Below are 23,659 nucleotides of genomic sequence, written 5' to 3'. Positions count from 1 at the left end.
GAGAAAAACCATCATCTTTCTCTTTTACTTAATTAATGTCATTGGCCTTTGTTCCCTTCATTTCTCAATTACCTTCTGTTTTTCAATTTAAATAACAATTTTTTTATATGGCTTTGTTTTTACACTAAATTATTATAATTTATATAAAAGATATATGTATGATACACTTATTATAATTGAAAAAAAAATTAAGTTACTAAAAAATTAATTTTCAATAATAATGAAATACAGTGAATCTAATTTACGTAAAAAAAATTAAGAAACAATCAAACATAAAACAAGGCTCTTGAACAATTAAATTTAAATTATCATCTTCAAATCGTATATAACGGATACATATTCGATACATATATGATACATCGCCGATACATATTTGATACATCGCTGATGCATATTTGATCTGTCAAGTTTTATTGTTTCAAGAACCGTAATCGTTGGAGTATTATTCGTAGAGCAGATACATCTCTAGTACATTTCAGATACATTTTTGATATATTTTTGATACATCTCAGATAATTATTGAGTTATTGTTTTAAAAATAAATAGTAAAATGACGCGTAGGTTGGTTAATTTCTCTTTTCTAAAATCTTGGATTGAGAAAGTGAATTAGATATAATAAAATTGGAGTTTAATTAACTGAATTAATTAAATTTTATAATTATTATTTTTATTTTTATCGATTTAATTGAATCAATCGACTAATTAGATTGAGTCCTTTTACAAAAATGCTGGAGATATATTTGATACAGCTCTGATACATATTTGATATATTTCCGAAACGTACATTTCTGATACATTTTCGATACATTCCCGATACATATTTGATATAATATTCGATCGTTCAAAATATTTTTTCTTGTTTTTATATATTTTTTCGTTTTGTTACGTATTTATATATATATTTGATACATTTCCGATACATTTTTATACATATTTGATTCATTTTATACATATTTGATTCATTTTCGATACATATTTGATTCATTTTTGATACATCTCAGTTATATTAGATGATTATTAATTTATTATTTAAAAAAATAAATAGTTAAAAGACGCGTAGGTGGATTAATTTATCTTTTCCAAAATCTTTTGATCGAGACAGTGAATTATATGTAGTAAATTGGAGTTTAATTAACCGAATTAATTAAACTTTTTAATTTTTATCTTTAGTTTTTATCGATTTAATTGAATCAACCGACTAATTTGATAGGTTCATTTATATATTTATACATTTTTCGATACATATTTAATACATGATAGATACATTTTAAAAATGTACTTTATAGATACATCATGATATATATTTATACATGATAGATACATCATAATATATAATTATACATGACATAAAAATTAAATAATTTATAAAAATTATATTATTTGTGTATTTATTTATTTTAATAAATTTAAGTTTTTAAAATTAAAAGTAATATTATTTTCAAAATTTATGTTATATAAATGAATTATTTAGACATATAGTGTGTGTATGAGAAAGGGGGGCTACGTGGCAAGAGAGGGAGAAAGAAAGAGAAGCACATGAGAGAGAAAAGGATAAAAGAGAGAGAGAAAGGGGGGACCACGTGATAAGAAAGAGAGAGAGAGGGAGGGGACACATGAGAGAGAAAAGGAGACCATGTGGAAAGAGAGACCACATGTCTTTTTCTTATTGGGATGACATGAATGTAAAGTTTTGATGTTTTGTGGTATGAATGTAAGATAAATGAGTTAAATGGCAATTAGTGTAATTGGAGCCCAATTTTTGGCATTTTTGTTGTTTTCTCAATATTCTATAGTAATAATTGTAACAGTAAAACAGTTTCAAAATAACAAAATCAAATAACTAGTTTTTAAAATTAAAACTTCATGATAATTACACATATAAACATTATAAATTTTAAAATAAATGATAATCAATATACTTTTTTAATAATAAATAATTTATAAAATAAAAAACTGAAAATTATCTATTAATAGTAGCTTTTAGAATTATATTATTCAAATTAAAAATTAAAAAAAATTGTTTATTAATAGATTATAAATAACTTGGTCACTCATGAAAATATTTTTAGTTAATTCAATCACATAAATTTATACTTTTTTTTTTATTTCTTTTAGTGTTATTTTATTTAGTTTGTCCTTTTAGATTATTTATTATCTTTTTCCAACTTATTCTTTTTAATTTATAGTTTCACACCACTAATAGTTGTTGCTAGAAATTAAACTTTTTTTTTATAACTGGAAAAAGGGGAGCGCCTGTGGAGAAATCTATCACACGACCTAAATTAAACTTGAAAACATAAAATCTATTTTATATTGCATTTGATGAAGAGTGAAATATGACAATTTTTCCTATAAGTTTTTTCTGGGACATTTACAATGTTATCTAAAAACAAAAATATTTATAAAATTTAACCTCCAAACTGAATGTTTTTAGTCATAGCTTTAAATTTTTGAATTTTATTTTTTTATTATGCAATTTCAAACTGTTTAAAATGGTTTCTAAAAATACAATTGGAAATTGTTTTATAAACCGTTTTAAAGACAGTTTCCAATAGAGTTTCAAATGGTTTTTAAAATAATAATTTGAAACCGTTTTAAAAAATCGTTTCTAATACTGTTTCAACAGTTTCTAAAAAAAGAACAGTATTTTTATAAATATTTAGAGTAAAAAATAATTTTTTAAAAAGAGTAAAAACATAAATTTTCAAAATCGGAGTATTTTTTGCAAATATTTTCAAAAACATAATTTTTTTATAAATACTTTTTTTTTCTTCATACTTCTCAAAAATAAATAAATTAAATAGTATCATAAAATTGAATCAATAGCTAAATTGATATATGACTATCGGTTTACGTTTCAACCACCACCACTTGAATAAAAAATAAATATAAAGTAGAACAATGACACAATGTAATTAGACCTTATATATGGCTTTGTAAGTTAAAATAAATAAATCAATTCCAATTAAATTCATAAAAACTGATTGGAAATAATGGTTTAAACGGTTCAATAATTCATATAGTTTTTCAGTATAAAATTGTTGAACCATAAATTCAAATTTTTAGAACTGAATTTGGCTGATTTTCGGTTTGCGGTCAAAGTAGTTGTTGATCTAGTTTGGTTATTAAAATAATAGGTTTAAGTACTAATTAATTAAAACATTTTATAATAATATTTAATCTCATATAAAATAACACTAGAAGAAGGTCAAATAAAGAAGAAAAAAACTGTTGCCATCAAGCAATGATAATGTTGAAAATTAAAAGTGTGCCTATTTGTGACTTGGCATATTACCAAGTTGTAGGCTTTTGATTATTAAATTTTTCCTTTCAATTGTACGGACTCAAGTGGATTGTTTCAGAGTAGTGTCCTTAAATTCTGATTTAGCAATTTTAAGGAAAAGAATATTGAAAAACAAGAAAAGTAAATTCTTGAATCGTATATTAGTCATTTCATTTCTAAGTTATTTCTTTAGATTCCAAGATTCTTACCACCGTCCCCAATATTTAACCATATCTCATTTTACTTATTTTCTATACCTATGACTATGAGTATGCGATTCCTAAAGTTGATATAAGGCTCTATATTTATACTTCTATATTATTAAAAATCTTTAGAAAGAAAAAACTTGCAAAAATTTGTGGATCGACTCATTTATAAACAAAAAAATTCGCAACTAGTGATTGTGGCTTCAATTTTATTGCGAGTCCATAAAAAGGGAGGGCAGAGTAGGGGTGTAACCGAGTTGAGTCGAAACACTGTCAAGTTCGAGCTCGACTCGACTCTAAAATTTAAAGCTCAAAACCTGACTCGAACTTGATCGAGTTTTATTTTAGGAGCTTGACCTCGAACTCGGTAAAACAATTGAGACTTGGTCTCGACTCGATTATCTATATAAAAATTTAAAATTTAAATTTTAATATTAAAATAAAAGTGTTATTATTAAAATATCTAAATATAAAGGCTAAAACGGAAAATTAACCGAAATTCGATTACGCTCGCGAGATCATCGAGTTAAGTATTTTAGAGTTCGAACTCGACTCGGTAATTAACTCGAGTAGCTCGAAATCGAGCTCAGCTCGACATAAGTCAAGTCGATTTCGAGTTAATCCCGAGTAGTCCGTGAGTTAGCTCGACTCAGTTACACCCCTAAGGTAGAGTTTCAGAAAATTCGCTCGTATTTTTATATAGTTTATTAGACAATCAAGAATATTACTCATACACATACATGATTGTTCATTATTTGATGAAATTTAAATACTAATTTTTTCCTTTATGAAAAGAAAAGAAATTGGAAGATAAGTGGCAAAATTGGCATTACACGTGGTAATTGAAAATTTGAAACATGTAAATTAAAAGATGAACTATCTTTAAAATATAAAACCTATATTCTTTTGGAACACTATCGACTGTTGGCTTGTCATTTCAAGACATTAAAAAATTAATATTTTACTATCGAAACCACTAAAAGGGAAATTCTTTTTGCCCACTTCTTTAGTTGAAAACAACTTCTCCACCCATATTGTTGTTAATGTGGGTGCTCTAGTTTCCTTTTTAATATATTTTTTAAATAGATATTTTGTTTTTATTATAAAAGAGAGGAATTTGTACGCTTATAAGAAAAATTAATTTCACGATAAAATTTATAGCTCATTAGTTTTAAATAGAAATTAATAACTCTAAACATAAACCCGAATTCAAGGAAATTTGTATTAATTAACTATTATATTACATTCAAATGAAGCCTTGGAATCATCTCACTACTTTGAGTTGACTCTCGCTACATATAATGGCATACATTTTCTTCTTTTTGCATATTTAGCCAAGAAGCTATTTTTTTCTGTCATATAGCTAACCTAGTTGGAAAACCTAATTCAGACTTGTGGGTCTATTTGGATCAAATTCAAGTCAACTCCAATTCTACATGACAAATACATAAAACAAAGTGGAAATGAAAATTTTAGTCAATTATTATCAAATTAAATAACAAGCATGAAAAAAAAAAACAAGCATGGACCTTCTAAAAAAACAAAAAATAATAAGAAGTAGCATGTAAGCTTACTCTTGTAACATTCATTATGCATTGTATGAAAATTAAAGCGCTAAATCGAAAAATATGAAAATGGTAAATACTTTTTTTTATGAAGATTATAAATATGAAATTTTAAAATAATAAAAAATTGAAATAAAAAATTTGGTAAGTTCGTTAGTTACCGATCTGAATGATCATTTCCACTCCAATGGTAATTAACGAGCCGAACTACTGACATATTTGGCCGGTTTGGTTTTGACATTTAGGCAATCGATTATTACAGTTTGGAGATTTTTGGCTCGGTTTAGATCCTACCGACCAAATGCTCGCCCCTAAGTTCAACCACCGATTAAGTTTTGCTCATCCGGTTGGACCAGATTTTCAAATTTTCTGGGTTAGTTTCCGGATCCGGTTCAATCGCACCATTCTGGTTTGATTTTAATTATAATGGCTGGTTTGTACTATATAGATATATAAATAGTGCAGGCCCATGGAAACCTTGGTAGCCGGTTGTGGAAGGTTTGATGGTAGTGGTGAGCACTAGACTATAAATACACTAGCAAGTGATATGCACCATCATCACAACAAGTGCTTCCTTATCATACATCTTTTTCAGGTATCAAATACAGCTCATAAAATTCCTCAATACTTTTGCATATATAACCTGTTTTCTGCTGCTCAACACAAGCCAAAATACCTCTGCAAAAAAACTTCTACCGTTCATACAACAGAAGATTTATAAGCCATTTTCGTCCTCGGTTCGCCGCGTATTAATTTTGAGTACAAAAAGGTATGGTTTTGGTGGTCCAAGAAATTTATGTAGGGTTAGTTTAGCTTTTTTGTTGTAGGGTATGAGATAAATTGCAAGTTTGTATTATCACTACTAGAAAACATTATTTTTTACGGACAAACTCTAATTACCGGGTAAAATATCCGTTCGTAAGAGTCTATTTTCTAGTAGTATATGTTTGTTAATCTATACTATATATAAAAGCATGGATTGGGGGGGGGAGGTAAATTTACTGAATAATCCTTTTCAATTTAAAACTAAATAAAGGTTTTATAGTTATTTAATTAATCACTATTGTAATTAAAGTTCTAATTAGAATAGGCAGCTAAATTATCTCCAATTTAGTATTTTAATATGTAAAAAATAACTAAATTGTCTCCAAATTAGTAGGAATACCTATCTTTTAGTTTGATTGAACTACAAAATTAAAATACTGTATTTGGTCAATATATTATTATTCAAATTTCTGATTTATTATTTTTAAAGATATTATTAATAAAATTAAGTTAATTATTTAATTATGGTTATTATAAAACCAAAAAAAGAACAAATTCAGTATGAAAAAATTTTTAATAACCGAATATATTATATTTACTTTTATAAATTTTTTTAATTAATTTAATATTAATTGTAAACAAAAAATTGATATAATTATAATAAATTTACTAATATGTACATTGACGAGTTACGTTACGAGCCACGTGCATAGCACGTAATGCGAAACTAGTTTTTTAAAAAGTTCTTAGAGAGAGTTTGTAATTAGACATTTTCAGGAAATTTGACTTCTATTTTGACTGCAGGTACTTTTCTTGAGTCAACTCCATCAATAATGAATTTGAGGCTCTCAACTTCTGTCCACAAGCAAATGAGTTTCCCAAAACACATAAACATGGACCCTTTTTTCCGGCGAAAAGATAAGGTTGTGTTTGTCGTAGGGCCGACCGGCACCGGCAAGTCAAGGCTAGCTATCGACATAGCTACCCGTATTCCGGCCGAGGTTATAAACTGCGATAAAATACAAGTCTATAAAGGCCTTGACATTGTCACCAATAAGGTCACTGAAGAAGAGTGCCGTGGAGTGCCTCATCATCTGCTAGGCGTAGTAGACCCTAATGCTGATTACACATCCGACGATTTTCGACATCATGCTTCCGATGCGCTTAAATTGATATGTGCACGCGATCGATTACCCATCATTGCCGGCGGATCAAATTCGTTCATTGAAGCTCTAGTCAACGAAGACCCTGAATTTCAATCAAGATATGAATGCTGCTTCCTATGGGTGGATGTATCACTGCCCGTGTTACATTCATTCGTGTCGGACCGAGTTGATAGAATGTTGAAATCTGGTTTAATTGATGAAGTGAAAAGCATTTTTGATCCGACAAATTTTGATTATTCGCGAGGAATCAAACGTGCAATTGGAGTTCCGGAATTAGATCAATATTTTCGCAATGAGACTAGTAGAACTCGCGCTAGATTTTTAGAATCGGCAATTGCAAAAATTAAAGAAAATACGTGTATGCTATCATGTCGTCAATTGCAAAAGATCCATCGACTTCGGAATCGATGGAGTTGGAATATGCATCGTATCGATGCTACGGAAGTTTTTGTAAGAAATGGAGAAGAAGCTGAAGAAGCATGGGAGAGAGTGGTAGCAAGGCCTGGTAACATGATGATTGAGCAATTCTTGTATGATGAAAATGATCATATGACTACAATTGTACCATCGGAGAGTGTCACTGTCATGGCAACTAATGGGATGCCTATTTCCATTCCGGCCATGGCCGCCGCAGCTCGATGAACATATATTTATATATATCACTTTCAGAAATATATATATTTATATATGTGAGAGATGACGAGTGGTGTTTTATTCCCGTTCGATTGTTGATACAATTTTGATATTTGTATATTATTCTAAGAAGAAATATTTAAGATAACGAATGGGAAAATAAAACAAGGATTTACAAAGTGATGTTATTTATGGTGAGCAAATATCCGGTTCAATTAAAATCGGCCAATTTATGAAAATCGGTTTACTTTATCCTTTTAACTGAAGTAAATGATTTTTGAGTAATTTATGTTATTTTTAACACTGTAGTAAACGGATTTTCAATTGCAAAAAAAATAAAATCAAATTAGCTAAAATTGAAAAGATATAAAATCAAACCCATTAAATAGTCGGTAAATTCGGTTTAATTAATAAAAAAATATAAGAAAATCAATTAGAAACATATAATATTTGGTTGATTCGTTTAATTGGATTTTGAAAATTCTTAACCGTAATCAAACCAAATTTTTATGTTGAATGAACCGAATTAATCATAAAATTCAATCAAAATAAATCAGTTAAATACAATTAATTTGGCAAAAAAAAACCCAATGATTACCCCTAGATATTAATCTTGTATAAGATGACATTTGGAATGAGACAAAAATGTTTATTTTTCCTCTTCTATGTATATGAGATTTACCGTTGTAAGTTACTTCGGTTGGTTAGTACTCTTTTTAGTACCTAAACCGTACAAATGACGAGATCAATCTAGAAATTAGGAGCTGACAGTCCGTACTAGTGTATGATGCACCTGCATCAATAATGATACAGTATAAATCCATATGTTAATTTGTGATTTGAAGCTGTATTTTCATCCTTTTTTTCGAACGTCGCATTATAATATATACTATGGAGATTGGAATATTTTCTAGGCGTGTCACTTTTTATTTCACATTAAAATACTTTAATTAGAGAGACATATTTTTCAAAGAGAAAGCTTTGATGTATGTTGGATGATGGAAATTAAACTTTTAATATGTAGATTCTAATTGGTTAGATCGAAATTATCTAGCGTTTGGTTAAATTTTAAATTTAATTTTTTAATCAATCAAAATTTTGGTCAGATTGTTGAAGTATATTTGCAGCAAAACAAGCTGAAAATAGAAGATCTATATGATAATTGGTGTTAGAAAATTCTCAACACTTGAATTCGTTCAGTTCTTTATCACCGTTAATTTTTTTTTTAAATTTGTGATGTACTTTGATGTATATGTTTACATAATTTATCTTCGGAAAAAAATATTTTAATTCTACTATACGTTTTTCTTTGTTAAATAACTGATAGAAGAATCACATTTTGGGATTTAAGGGTGATATAATTTTCTTGATATGAGATCAATGGTCGTGATTGAAATTCAGTGTTCATACATGTATGTACGTATGCGCAACATGCAAAAGGGAATCTTGAAAAATGACAACTTAATTTGGTGCGACCTATGAACACAAAATAGTGTCGTTTTCAAGCTGCAATGATTCCGGCTGTGGAATTCGAATATGGGTGGGCTTTATACCCACTCACCCCTCCATATTTTAATGGTTGAAATCAGATCGGACCAACCGGTTAAACCAATTCAATCGCAAAACAAAAGCCGCTCCGGTCCATCACCTCTTAAAAATAAAAAATAGGATGCAATCAATTTAAATTGAAAAAATTGTACAAATGGGTGGATATTAAACTGGTTTAGCCATAGAAACATGTTGATTTTCATAAACTTTTTATAGTTCATTTATTATTTTAAATAATAAAAAGTTCATGTATAAATTATAATTATATTTTTAAAATTATTATAAACAAGTCTTATTTATAATACATGCATAAATTTATAAAAATATATATTATATAAAATTATAATTTTTATTTTTATTTTAGCAGCTCAATACTGGTTAAACCATGAATCGATCATCACACCAGTTCGACTGCCAATTTGATTTTAATAATGCGGGTTAAGATAGAACCCACGAGGAAAAACATACTAAAGAAAACAATATGAAAATTAAAGAAGGATATTTATATTTTGAAGCTTCAAATTAGGGAAATAAAAAGAGTCAAGATCAACTTTAATAAAGGAAGAAGCATAATCTTGGCTTTGCATCTCTATATTCATAAAGGAGATTATGACTTCTTAATCTTTTTTTCATGGGCATCCATTTTTCCTTTCATCTCATTGCCCATAATTGATTAGATTTGAGTAATAATTTCAAAGTTGTTGCATGCTAGCTAGCTAGATAGTGATGATAATTGAGTCATGTCAATGAGCATAACAAATTGGGACGAATTTGTACATAAATTACGTACTATCAATCTCAATATGCAATTTCTCAATTGATTGTCATGCAAATACCCATATAAGAATTTCATGATTAAATCCATATTTCGGTACTTTTTGGCTTTGTGTGAACATTACAGATTCCTTGCAATGAGCAAAATTATTATATGAGGATTTGAAAATGACTTGCCATTTTAAAAGAATGTATACATTCTAGCTAGGGTTTCTGCGGATTTGTGTTTATGTGATGTTGATTCATTTTAGTGACATTGATTCGAATCAATACGATTATTAATGTGTATCAATATGAATACAATACATAATTAAATAAAGTATATGGGTCAATTCATAAAAAATATATATATGTGTTAGCATGTAATATGTATAATCTATTTAATCTAGTGAATTAATTGTAAATTATATAAATACGAACAATTTTCACTCATTTATATATTTATTTTAAATAAAGTATTTGTATTTATCCATAACTATGATCAAATTAGTTGAAATCTCCTTTTAAATAATATTAATGGTATGGTCCATCTGATAATTATATCCAAGCAACAGATGAAAAATATGAAGAATCTAATCGATAAAAAAAATATTTTAATCCTTTAATTTATTTTTAAAATTTTAGTGCTTAATTGAAAAAAATAGTAAAATATTATTTTATATTTTAAAAAAATTATTTGCCATTATTAAAAAAAAATACAAAACAAAATTTTCAAAATACTGACTAATTTATTATAAAAATAACATAAGATGTTTAATCATATTTTATTTTTGTTTTTATTAATTAGTCTATTCATAATTTTTATTTTCTTTTAGGACATTGATAGAAATAGAAATACGCCTATATATTATATGTTGTATGCATATATGTACATTTGATGTTTGATTTTGAACTTCTTTATACTTATTTTTGTGTTTGAGCATTTTGGGCATTATGGGGGAGTTTTTCATAATATTCAAAAAATTTGGAAGCCATTGAGATCATAATTGAAGTTTTGAAGAAACTCGTGCGAAAATCTGATGAAAATAGACACCGAAAGCACAATTTTCTATTTGTGAATATGACCCCGCTGCATTGATCGAATATTTTTGAATACTTATAAACTTCAATTGACTTTGTGTTATTACAAGAAATAAAGTAGACATCCTAAAATTCCATAGAATATAGAACCGACTCAATCCGACGTTTTTACATCGAGTTATGATATTTTGATGTTGACTGTGTGCAACAGATTTGAGGTGTTTGAACGCACGCTCTGCTATTCCAAGGTAAAAAAATGATTATTTTGACCTTTTCACATCACCCGAATTCACTTACACTTGACGACAACTTCGGAAATACACATGGGTACGAGCCAAATTCCTTCTCCGAGCTCAAAGACATATATATACTGCAATTAACACATCAAAGAGGAGTTCGCAATATTAGACCTTGGATTAAATATTGTTCTAGTATAGATTTTTAGCATCAATTCATCTTTTAGCTTGTATTCATTTCGACATTGTTATTTTGGGATTATTAGCGACCAAGGTACGACAATCAGTGGGAGATTAATTATTGTTGCTTTCCTATTAACTATGAATTCGTTGAGTTTTCTATGGGTATGAGTAACTAAACCCTTTTCAGAGATTATTAATTGAATTTATGCATACTTGATTAATTGGAATTATGGGGCTGATATTACGTTTTAATTATAGTTCTTAATGTTAGAATGTATATGGCCAATTTATTCATGACCTTATCTTTTAGTTTCGACTCGAGAGAGTTTAATTGAAATAGATCGGTTAATCAACAGCGTAGGAGTTAATGACACGAGAATGAGTTTACGAGTACGTGTTCATTAGGTTTGCTTAATAAACATCAACTGATTAATTAAGTAGGTTAATCTATACTATATATAAAAGCACGGATTGGGGAGGGGGGGGCATGCACATTTACGTTAGTGTCCCTTTCACTTATAAAATTTAATTATTAATTAAAAACTATTAAAATAATCATTAAAATTAGAATATTAACTAAAATAAACTACTATGTTAAGATAAGTTAGAGTACTAACTAAAATAAACTATTATATTGAGATAATTGTCCAGAGTACTAATTAAAATAGAATACTTTGACTATTTAATGATTATTATTTTTTAATTATATAAAATTCTAGATAAGATAAACTATTTTAATGAACTACTATTTTAATTTTTACTTTATACTTTCTATTAAAATTCTCTATAATTATAAAATTTGAGTACCAATTAATGTTTTTAAAGATAAACTATTTCAAATTAACTATTATTTTCAAATTTTATTTTTTAATTTGACGAATCGCACTACGAGCCACGTGTGAAACACGTAAAGCGACGCTAGTTATAACAAAAGAGTGAATAGTCACCTGTTAATCGGTTTTTGTCTGTAGCGGTTTGAAAAAGAGATATATGTGTCTTAGATTACTCTGAACAGTAATTCGGCAACATAATTCCTAACCCGTGAGATTAATGGTATAATGACAATTAGTAATTGTTGATATTTACCATTATTGTTTAAATCGTGTTTTAATTTCAGCTTAGTTATATTTTAATTATAATTGTTTAATTATGTCATTTAAACATCTATATGATGTTTTTTTACTAACATCTAATTTATGGTGTTTTTTAAATCTAATTAGTAATCCCTGTTAATGACAATTAGTAATCTCTGAGCTATATGATTTTTTTTTACTAACATCTAATTTATGATGAAATAGGTATAAAAGATACAAGCTTAGAAGAAGCTAATACAAAAGATTTATAATTCTGAGACTAAAAATTGAAATATGTTTATTAATTTTGTAATTATTTTTATGAATAAATATTTTACTTAAACCTAAAAATTGATTAGTAAAAAGTACCCAGATCTAAACAACTTTTAACTTCTATTAATAAAAAAACTTAGCTCTTAACTTAACCATTAAAACATGGAAAATGCTTTATTGTGGAAGGTGCAGTCAATGGTTCAAATTCTTTCTTCTTCTTCTAACTATATTGATGCTTTGATTTCTCTTCCTTCGTTACCTCCTTGGCGTCTGACTGGGTTTTATGGCTTTCCGGAAAGAAGCAGACGCCAACAATCTTGGGATATGTTACGTTCTTTGTACAATGGGACACACAATCCTTGGTGTTGTGTTGGAGACTTCAATGATATTTTGCGCTCCTCTGATAAACGTGGTGGCAATATTCATCCTCATTGGCTTATTGATGGGTTTCAAACTGCCGTTTCTGATTGCGATCTTATTGATCTAGATATGCTTGGGCACCAATTTACTTGGGAGCGGGGCCGAGGTTCTCCTTTTTGGATTGAAGAGCGTCTTGATAGGGTCCTTGTCAATCCATCATGGCAGCAATGTTTTGTTAGCTCAAAACTTCATAATCTTTCTACCATCCACTCAGATCATTCAGCTCTTTTTCTTGAAGTGAAGGCTTGGCAGGTTATCTCTTCTCCGCGCCGGTTTCGATTTGAAAACTATTGGCTTCGTGAGCCAGATTGTGGGGCAGTAATAGAGGAAGCTTGGCAACATTCTGGATGTGTTTCTATTTCAGAGAAAATTTCTAGTTGCGCTTCTCATCTACATTCATGGAGCTCTCGACTTAACCATAATTTTCAAAAACATTTACATATTTGTCGGAAACTCATGGACAGATACAGAGGCGGGAGAGATCGTTTTGGGATGGATCAATTCATTAAGACTACTGCCGAATATTCAAAGTTGCTTACACAAAGGGAGGACTTTTGGCGACAACGGGCTAAGCTTTTTTGGCTTCAAGAAGGAGATCGCAACTCCAAATACTTTCACCATTACGCTTCTGCCCGCAAACGCAGCAATACCTTATCTCAGTTGAAGGACAATAATGGAAATTGGTGTCGCTGTGGTTCGGGGTTGGAACAACTCATTGTTGGTTATTTTGAATCTATTTTTTCTTCTACAGGCTGTGATATGGATCCTTTCCTTTCGATTACACACCCAAGTTTGTCTGACAGTCACAAGGATATTCTTAATGCACCATTCACATCTGCAGAGGTTCAGAGTGCTTGTTTTTCTATGCATCCAGATAAAAGCCCAGGGCCTGATGGACTTAATCCTGCATTTTATCAACGTTTTTGGAGGATAGTAGGGACTGATGTTACCAAGGCTTGTTTGTCTATTCTTCTGACCTGTCAATTTCCGGCCAAGCTCAACGACACGCTTATTGTTCTTATTCCTAAAAAGGCTAATGCTGAATTTATAACGGATATGCGACCAATCGCTTTATGTAATGTTCTGTTCAAGATCATTTCTAAAATGTTGGCCAATCGACTCAAATTGGTCCTTCCGTCTCTTATCTCTTCAGAACAAAGTGCTTTTCTTCCAGGCCGACTCATTACTGACAATATCATAGTTGCTTATGAAGTTCTACACTATTTGAAAAGGAAATCGACTGGTAAGATAGGACTTGCTGCTCTCAAACTTGACATGAGCAAAGCTTACGATCGCATCGAATGGTCTTTCTTACGAGGTATGCTTTGTAAATTGGGTTTCTCTTCCTTGTGGATTACCTGGATTATGCTATGTGTAGAGACTGTCAGCTATAAAGTGCTTCTTGACGGAAAAGAATTGGGTCCTATAGTTCCTCGACGAGGTCTTCGTCAAGGGGACCCGTTAAGTCCTTATCTCTTTATTTTATGTGCGGAAGGTCTGTCTATGCTTCTCCAACATAGAGTTCGTCAAGGGCATATTCACGGTTGTCGGATAGCTAACAGTGCTCCGGTGATTTCACATTTGTTTTTCGCAGACGACAGTTATCTTTTCTTCAAAGCTTCCCCTCAAGAGGCAGCATGTGTTAGCGAGTGTTTGCATATTTATGAGAAAGCTTCGGGCCAATGTGTTAATTTTGAGAAATCCACCATTACTTTTAGCCGTAATACCACGTCTGCCAATGTGAACTTTATCTGCTCCTTGTTTCATGTTACTCCTGTTGCAGAGTTGGGTCACTACCTCGGGATGCCTATTTCAGTCGGTAGGAATAAAACACACACTTTCGGTTTAATCAAAGATCGTATTTGGAGGAGATTAAATGATTGGAAAGAAAAGTTTCTTTCCCGTGCAGGTAAAGAGGTTTTGATAAAAGCTGTCCTGCAATCTTTACCAACTTATCTCATGGGGCTGTTTCTTTTGCCTAATAAGCTTTGCGAAGACATTGAGCGATTATTTAACAAATTTTGGTGGCGCTCAAACAACTCTTCTGGTATTTGTTGGCAAAAATGGCAGCGACTTTGTGTCCCTAAAGGTCTTGGTGGTATGGGTTTCCGGACCATTCACGCTTTTAATCTCGCTCTTTTAGCAAAGCAATGTTGGAGGCTCCTTCAATCTCCTGATTCTCTAGCTGCTGCCACTTTAAAAGCCAGGTACTTTCCTCGTTCTGACTTTCTTCAAGCTTCGTTAGGTTATAATCCAAGTTTTGTTTGGCGAAGCATCCTGGCAGGTCGTTCCATCATGCAAGCTGGTCTTGTACGCAAAATTGGGAATGGACGTTCAACCAATATTTGGCATTCGCCTTGGCTTCCGGATCCTCATAATCCTTTTGTTTCCACCATTCGTTCCCCGATGTGCCATATTTCTATGGTTAACGATTTAGTCCTTTCCTGTGGGGCCTGGAATGTTCCGTTGATCAATCATCTTTTTGATGAAAGAGACCGAGCTTGGATTTTCTCTATTCCATTTCGAATGTCTGATACAGAAGATAGCTGGGTTTGGCAACCTGATAATAAGAAGATATATACTGTTCGCAGTGGGTACTTCCAAGCCATCTGAATTCAAAATTTAATCACACACAACTCTGTGTTTCCTTGGAAAAAGTTTTGGAGTTTGAACATTCCCCCTCCTGCCAAGAATTGCATTTGGAGAGCATTATCAGGCTGTCTCCCCACGATAAATAATCTCCGCACTCGTCGAGCTGCTGTCCCGGACCAATGCCCTGTCTGTCTAACTGTTGGTGAGTCTGAATCTCATGCCTTCATTTCTTGTCTTTTTGCTCAACAATGTTGGCGTTTCTTTTTCAAAGATGACCGCCTTCAAGGTCATTTGATTTTTGAACAGTGGCTTACTTCTTGCTTTCATAATTCTGCTATTTGCCTTCTTGAAAAGATTTGCATGTGTATTTGGAAAATCTGGGATCATAGAAATGCCGTCTTGTGGAATCAGTCTAGAGATACTCCTGCAACTGTTATTACCTCTGCTCTGGTTTTTCTTCATCAATGGCATGCTGCACAGATTTCTCCATCTTCAGTCACCAGCAGTATTGTTCCTACATTATAATGGAGTCCTCCTCCGTTGGGTATGCTTACTTGCAATGTTGATGCGGCTGTCTTTACAAATGAAGGGTTTTCTTCCTTTGGCTTTCTTATTCGGGATCATAGCGGCTATTGCAGGTCAGCTATTTGTGGTTCTTTTATTGGTATACTTGATCCTAAAATGGCAGAGGTCTTGAGTTTTAGAGAGGCTCTTAGTTGGTTGCAGGCAAACAGGTTCACCAATGTTCGTATCGAACTTGATTGCTTGACGGTTGTCCAAGCTATGCATAATGCTCCCCTGGATTTGTCTTATTTTGCTGATGTTATTTCCGACTGTAAACTGTTATTTCAGGCTTTGCAAAACTGCTCTATAGCCTTTGTAAAACGTTCAGCGAATTTCGCCGCTCATACTCTAGCTAAAGCAGCGAATTCCAAGTCTGATCGTCTGGAGTGGTCCTATCCTCCTCCTTTTCTTGTTGATGTTTTAAGTTCTGATCTTTAATAAAGTTGTTCTAGTTTCAAAAAAAAAATAAAAAAAAATAAGGATAACTGATCTACAATTTATTTAATTAAAGTAATCATGAAATTAATAAATTATTTATAATCAATTTTTTAATATATTTTAAGTATATACCGAACCGAATGGTAAAATGACAGATAAAATGAGTTAATATTTCCTCCATCTATCTGTCTGAACATTTTCATCCGATTTCCTTATCTACTACGAAATCGTAAAACGTGTACGGTTAATAGGTCCCACACAATCACTGGGTCCACAATGAATCTCCAGAAATCGCCACGTCATTTTAACACATGAGATAGAAAATGACGTTTTTTTGGTTTAATATTATTAATAAAATTCAGTATCAGAAATGCATATACACTTGCTCCACGAATTAAAAATTAATTAATTACTGTAATTTAGATCCGAAACCCGAATTAATCAACCATGCATCTGGTAAATGCGGTGGTAGCGACCCGGATGCTGTTAACGGTAGGTCAAGCTAACGGCGGACATGAAGGGATACCGTATGGATCCATTTGGTGGTTTGTATATGCTGGAATCTCCTGTTTTCTGGTTCTCTTCGCCGGAATTATGTCCGGTCTTACTTTAGGTTTAATGTCTCTCGGTCTCGTCGAGCTTGAAATTCTTCAACGGAGCGGTACCTCTAGCGAAAAGAAACAAGCAGGTAATTCAATTCAATTTTATTTTATTTTTAAGAAATTTTAATGTTTAATGAGTTTTCTAATTGTATTTCAGCGACTATTCTGCCGGTGGTTCAAAAGCAACATCAACTTTTAGTGACACTGCTTTTATGTAATGCGGCTTCTATGGAGGTAATTTTATCAAATTCACTCGGGATCATATTGAAAGAGTTTAATTTAATTGAATTATTGCAACATTTTACCATTTTTTTTGAGAATGCCTATGTTTTTAAGTGGAATAGCATTGAATTCTAGCTACTATAGGCTTTGTGAACACAAGAATTGCCTACATATGATTGAATTGAACTGAACTTCATTACAGGGGAACTTTTAAGAGTAATTTTAATGTGAGATATATGGTTAGGAGTATCTAAACTGAATTGCTAAGCTTTTTAAGGAATAATTATACAACATAACGGTTGTGCCACGTTATTCGCGTAACAGACTAATGAGACGTTTGCGATGTTAGCATATTTAATGATAAAAAATAAACAATAATTGAATAGTCCACTATCGTAAGTGCTGTTTGGCTTGTTGTAAAAATGACGGGGTACAACCTTGCATGAGATCAACACTTGAGAGTGAGGCAATGGAACATTTGACTCAATATTTTAATTCATGAGGAGATGATAATCACGCATCTCAGTGTTGTGTGATGGCTCACTTAAATGTTATGCTCAGGAATAATTGCTTTAATTTCACTGCAAAAGGGCCTCCAGGATCTAACACTAAAGGTATGCTTGTTGGGGAGACTCTGGTTTAAATGAAGAAATGACTTTAGTTAAATTAGTGTACTCACTAAAATAGAAACAGTGGAATTTGAAATTGATAATGTACTGCAAACACGGATCTAATGTGCTCTTAGAGTTGGTGGAAATAGGTTCATTTATAAGCTTTGCTTTAGAAGGTGTTGTTGTGTAGTGAGCTTGTTGAGATTCTCCTTTTCCTTGATCTATTTTTTTTTTAAATTGACAAATTTCATTGAACTTTTGTTTCTATCTGTTGACTTTGAAATTGCAATTTGCAGGCTCTTCCCATATACCTTGACAAACTTTTCAACCAGTATGTTGCTATTATACTCTCTGTCACATTTGTTCTATTTTTTGGGGAGGTATGTTTACAACAAAATTCCAAGCTTATTTAGTGTGACGATTCTCCTGCAAATTTTCTTGCACAATGTTGCCTTTTTAGGTTGGAATGGAAGTTGACATTTTTTTTTGTATGTCAGGTTATTCCTCAAGCAATATGCACCAGATATGGCCTTGCTGTTGGTGCCAATTTAGTATGGCTTGTACGAATTCTGATGATAATTTGCTATCCAATAGCATATCCTATTGGGAAGGTAAACATAAAGAGAGAAGCAAACGTTTTTTTTTTCCGCAAATTGAGATCATTAATGATTTGATAAGTTGGTATTTCTTGCTTATCAGAAAAAGAAAAGATAAGGCAATCTTTCCTTGTACTGTTGGAAAAAAAATCCCGCCTTTGTTTAGATTCATGTTTTTGTTCGTTGCTAATTGCGCAAAACGAGTTGCTGGTAATAAAACTCTGGTTTTTTTGTTTTAGCTGCTGTCAGCTAAAATGAAGAAAACAAATGTTATTCGGCATCTGTTCCTGAATGTTTAGTTGGTTTATCTCACATTTCTCATACCAACTCTGAACATTTTTTCTTCAACTATAAAAATGTTCATACAGATTCTGGACTGGGTATTGGGGCATAACGACGCATTATTTAGGAGGGCTCAGTTAAAAGCTCTTGTTTCCATCCATGGTCAGGAGGTAATTAGAACATTGCCGAAGTTTTACATTTGATGTTAAAGTTACTGGACCAATTAAAGGAGTGGACTGTGGAGTATGCTGAAAGTGTGAAAAGATTCACCTAGTTTTTTTTTATTATATGACATGCTTTTCTATGTATTTTAAGGCTGGCAAGGGAGGTGAACTCACACATGATGAGACAACAATTATTAGCGGAGCACTTGATTTGACTGAAAAGGTATCCACACACTCTGAAATTAGCATGTTGAAGGACAGCTTATAATTTTGTTGTTTGTGAAAATACAAGCAACAATCAAAGAAACAAAACGCTTTTGTAAATCTAAATATCCCTGGCTAAGGTAGAACTTCTGAACTGAATAGGTGTTTGCAAACAATGTGACACAGTTGTTCACGTGTTCCATCATCATACCTCTTTCCTGTCAAGAAACTGGGAACTTTTGATATTATTGTACCAATGATCTCTTTAAATAATGCTCAGTCTCATTGTCGGTTTAACAGACAGCTGAAGAGGCTATGACACCTATTGAATCTACTTTCTCATTAGATGTCAACTCCAAGCTGGACTGGTTAGTTCTATTCCTATAAAATTATTTTTGATATCACTAGCCTAGCTATTTATTTTTCTGTTTTATATTCTCCTGCTCAACTTACATGTTTCTCATCCATACTGGCAATTCAGGGAGGCAATGGGAAAAGTTCTTGCACGTGGGCATAGTCGAGTTCCTGTTTTTTCTGGGAATCCAAAAAATATAATTGGACTGCTTCTGGTGGGTCTAGAATTGATAGCTTTTGAAAAGTCTTAGAATAATCACTTTTTTCTCTCAATGTTGTCCATATCTTTTTCTTGCACACTGTTTAGGTGAAAAGCCTTCTCACAGTTCGACCTGAGACAGAGACCCCAGTTAGTGCTGTTTCAATTCGGAGAATTCCTCGGTACACTCTATATACTGACAAATCTGTCTTCTATCTTTCTGTAAAAAAAATCCACAACAATTAATAAGCTAATTGTGTGGTTGGATGTTTCTTCAGGGTTCCATATGATATGCCTCTGTATGATATTCTGAATGAATTTCAAAAGGGTAGCAGTCATATGGCAGCTGTTGTGAAGTCAAAATCAAAAGTCAAGGTTTCTATCCCAACAGGAGAAAAATATGGAGAAAAAAACGCGATCAGTGAAGATGCCCAATTGACAACTCCGTTGTTAGCCAAGCAACATGAGAAATCAGATGTTGTTGTTGACATTGATAGGGTTTCCAGGGTTTCCCCTAATAAGCAGACCTATTTGCCGCGTTATGATGCAGCCATCAATGGTTTGTCCCAATCAGTAGAGGACATTGAAGATGGGGAAGTCATCGGTATTATCACATTAGAAGATGTATTTGAAGAACTGTTGCAGGTAAATCATAGGCCCTAGTTGCTTCCTAGTGGTCAGTCTATGTTTCTCAACTCCCATAACCCTGTATGCTTATGATATACTCAACAATGCAGGAGGAAATCGTCGATGAAACCGATGAATACGTTGATGTGCATAAAAGGTGACACTGAAGTTGGAGCATTATAGAGTTGGATGTGATGCTTGGTTATCACAAAATAAAGGAAACTAGTTTTTTTCTCTTTATATTTTTGCAGAATCCGAGTTGCTGCTGCTGCAGCCGCTTCATCAGTGGCACGGGCTCCATCAAGCCGAAGGTTGATAGCTAGCAAAGGAACTGTAAGTGAAATTCATAAACCAAGCATTTTAGATTTTTTCCGAGTTCAATAGTAGTGTATGATTGCCAAACATGAGACAGCAATCTTAGGTTCTCCCTGGGATGCTACATGGGAAGGCCTGCATTTGTTTCATGTTGACTTTTAGTATATCCATGCCTTATTTCAGTCACCATAATGCAAATAGATTTCCATTTAAACTAGCCTGCGAGTAAAATGCAAATAAGATAAGAATTACCTAAGTCAAACGATGCAACCAAACATCTCCCATTAAAAAGTTAAAGAAGAAATTCTATTACTTGAAGTCTGGAATACATGATTATGAATTAAAGTATGGGAATTTTGAAAATTGTGTTTGTGCAGTATTGCACATTTTTAGCCATCATCATGAAATATTATCAAACACCCATTCTTCGATGTCTTAGAAAATGACGGACAGATGAAAATAGACTATTACGAGATCAAATTCGTTACGTATAACCTGCTACCTGGCATTGTGCGTCTCCCTTTCTTGAACAAAGTGGTTATTTCACCCCTGAGGTTACTCCAATGACTCAAGCTTATTTCTGATGTCCTCTTTTCATTATTATATTCTACAGGGAGGCCAAAACAAGCCAGGTCAACCCGTAAGGAAATCTGAGAATAACTCAAGTAGCCCAAGGTAACGAGGGACTGCTAATCAGCATTTTGCTGGAAACAAGAGTCAGGAAAGGATAAACAATTGCATACTTATTGCAACATTTATGAGAAGAGAGGTATCAATTTATTGTCCATTGTCTATGACTCGATAAGTATGAATATATGCTTGTAATATATTGGAAACTTAGCAGATGGTCGATTCGTTTCCACTGCTATTTTTCTGGATGTGTTAAGAGAGAACTGCTCCGATTAGCCCTTTGAACTCTCAAATATAGCATTATTTTTTCTCTCTTTTGCATAAAAGAGTAGAAGAGTTGTATTAACAAATAGGGTTGAGGCTTGTATTCTTTTGGTAGCAATTAAATTTTTGATAAAACTTCCCCATAGGGATAAATGGAAGTAATAAAGAGTGGTTTGGTTTATAATTTTTGAACTAGTTTTGTGTTTCTGTAATGAATGTTAAGTTATCGCCGCTCATAAGTTACTCGTAAGTTTGTATCTCGCCACTGCATCGAGTAAAGTCTATGTTTAGCTTGTCCGACAACCTTTTTGATATAGTTTTTTTGTGGGTCACTCGTTTTATTTTATGCCATCTTATTCTATCTATGGGGCTAAGAGGAGTTTGTGCTGTTAATTGTATCGCGGGATGGAAGCACCAATTAACTTGTATTGTTTCTTAAATTGCATATACGAACAGGCAAATGAGATGAGATAGGCTAGCTCAAGTAGTAAAAGTGCCCCATCTAAGACTGAAAGATCCTGCGTTCGAGTCACCACGGGGATATAAATGGAATTCTTTAATCCTCATATAATAGGAGGAAAAAAGAAAGAAAACAAGACAAATGAACAAAAAATTGCAAAATCGATCATTAGTTGGTATTTTTTTTTTCATGAATGCATAGAATGCATTACCGTTAATTTACCTAGAGATTGAAAAGCCAACTTCAAAATTTCAATAGCGGTGACCGAACTACAATTTCTGAAAATTTCAATAGCGGATAGTTTACAGATCAATTAAATGTTTAGTTTGGTCTATACGTTTTGGCTGGTTTATTTTAGTTCAGTTTGCTCTAAACCATAACTAAACTTTGTTATGTTCAAAATCGGATCAGAATCGAAAAATCCAAATTTTTGTAACATGAAATCAAACTGAATTTATCAGTTCAATTCTGTCACTTATATTGGTTGGTTTTTCCGCACCCCCTGCGGTGGATGTTAAATCTCGAAAGTGTCAAATGACAATTTTTCTTCTCTTCTATAATATAATAAAGAGCAAATTATTTAGACACCCTGTCATTTACCATAATTTGCACCTACATCCCTCTTATTTGTGGATCAAAAGACAATTCCTTATTTTACTATCAAAGATGGAGAAAAATTCAATAATATAGTCGTCCCTTTATTTTATTTTTCACAATACCTTAGTCTGAATATTAACGATTTTTCATGCGCATAACGCTAATTGCTATCGGAATATAAACTTATGAACTATATCGTTTGATCCTGAAAAGAAGAGGGATGCAAGTGTACATTATGGTAAATATAAGGAGTGTTGAATACTTTATTGTAGAATAAAATAATTACAGATATATGTTTGTTTGTTTGTTCTTTATTCCCTGTTGTTTTCCTCCGAAAGTGAAACATGCTTTCAGAAAATTATCAGACCACAAACTCGCCAAGGTGGCCAGTCCTACGAGACATATCTGACCTGCCCTAACTTATACTTCTGTGGTGAGTCTGAGTCGTATCTCATGAAGCTGTCTCTTTTTTTGCCGTTATTAGACAGATCTTTTTTGCCGTTACTTTGAATAGCGGATAATTTACAGATCACTAATCTAACCCTACTTTAGTTTAATCGAGTCAAAGTGCCTTTCAAAACCCTCCACTCACTATTCTAAAAAACAAATAGAATTTCATGCTGATCAAAGAATGGAAGGAAGGGAGGATGCCCGCACGGGTTTGGTCTACTGGTCTAAAAACCTCTATCATATGGGCACCAAGGCTGTTGGTTCAAACCCGGGTATGCCCTTTTTTAAAATGGAGTGGAGGTATGTGGGCTTGCGGGCGGTCCACATTCCGGGATTTGACAAT

At 32.2% G+C, this 23,659-nt stretch overlaps 2 protein-coding genes across 2 annotated transcripts; both read left to right on the top strand.

Moving 5' to 3' along the window:
• The first annotated feature begins 5,601 nt into the window (after positions 1-5,601).
• On the top strand, positions 5,602-7,736 carry LOC126669410 (adenylate isopentenyltransferase 5, chloroplastic). The gene is made up of 2 exons (XM_050362873.2): positions 5,602-5,823; positions 6,624-7,736. The coding sequence occupies exon 2, from the start codon at positions 6,653-6,655 to the stop codon at positions 7,625-7,627; it is 975 nt and encodes a 324-aa protein (XP_050218830.1). The 5' UTR covers positions 5,602-5,823; positions 6,624-6,652; the 3' UTR covers positions 7,628-7,736.
• Positions 7,737-17,103: 9,367 nt separating this feature from the next.
• LOC126669779 (DUF21 domain-containing protein At4g14240) lies at positions 17,104-22,004 on the top strand. Its single transcript, XM_050363334.2, has 13 exons — positions 17,104-17,427; positions 17,499-17,575; positions 18,471-18,554; positions 18,672-18,785; positions 19,139-19,222; positions 19,368-19,439; positions 19,721-19,788; positions 19,902-19,989; positions 20,082-20,155; positions 20,252-20,618; positions 20,711-20,757; positions 20,852-20,933; positions 21,529-22,004. Exons 1-13 carry the CDS (start codon positions 17,187-17,189, stop codon positions 21,592-21,594), a joined length of 1,464 nt encoding a protein of 487 aa, XP_050219291.1. The 5' UTR covers positions 17,104-17,186; the 3' UTR covers positions 21,595-22,004.
• The last annotated feature ends 1,655 nt before the right edge of the window (positions 22,005-23,659 follow it).

The sequence above is a fragment of the Mercurialis annua genome, linkage group LG2, assembly GCF_937616625.2.
Source record: "Mercurialis annua linkage group LG2, ddMerAnnu1.2, whole genome shotgun sequence".
NCBI lineage: Eukaryota > Viridiplantae > Streptophyta > Magnoliopsida > Malpighiales > Euphorbiaceae > Mercurialis > Mercurialis annua.
This window is presented reverse-complemented; position numbering and strand designations above follow the sequence as displayed.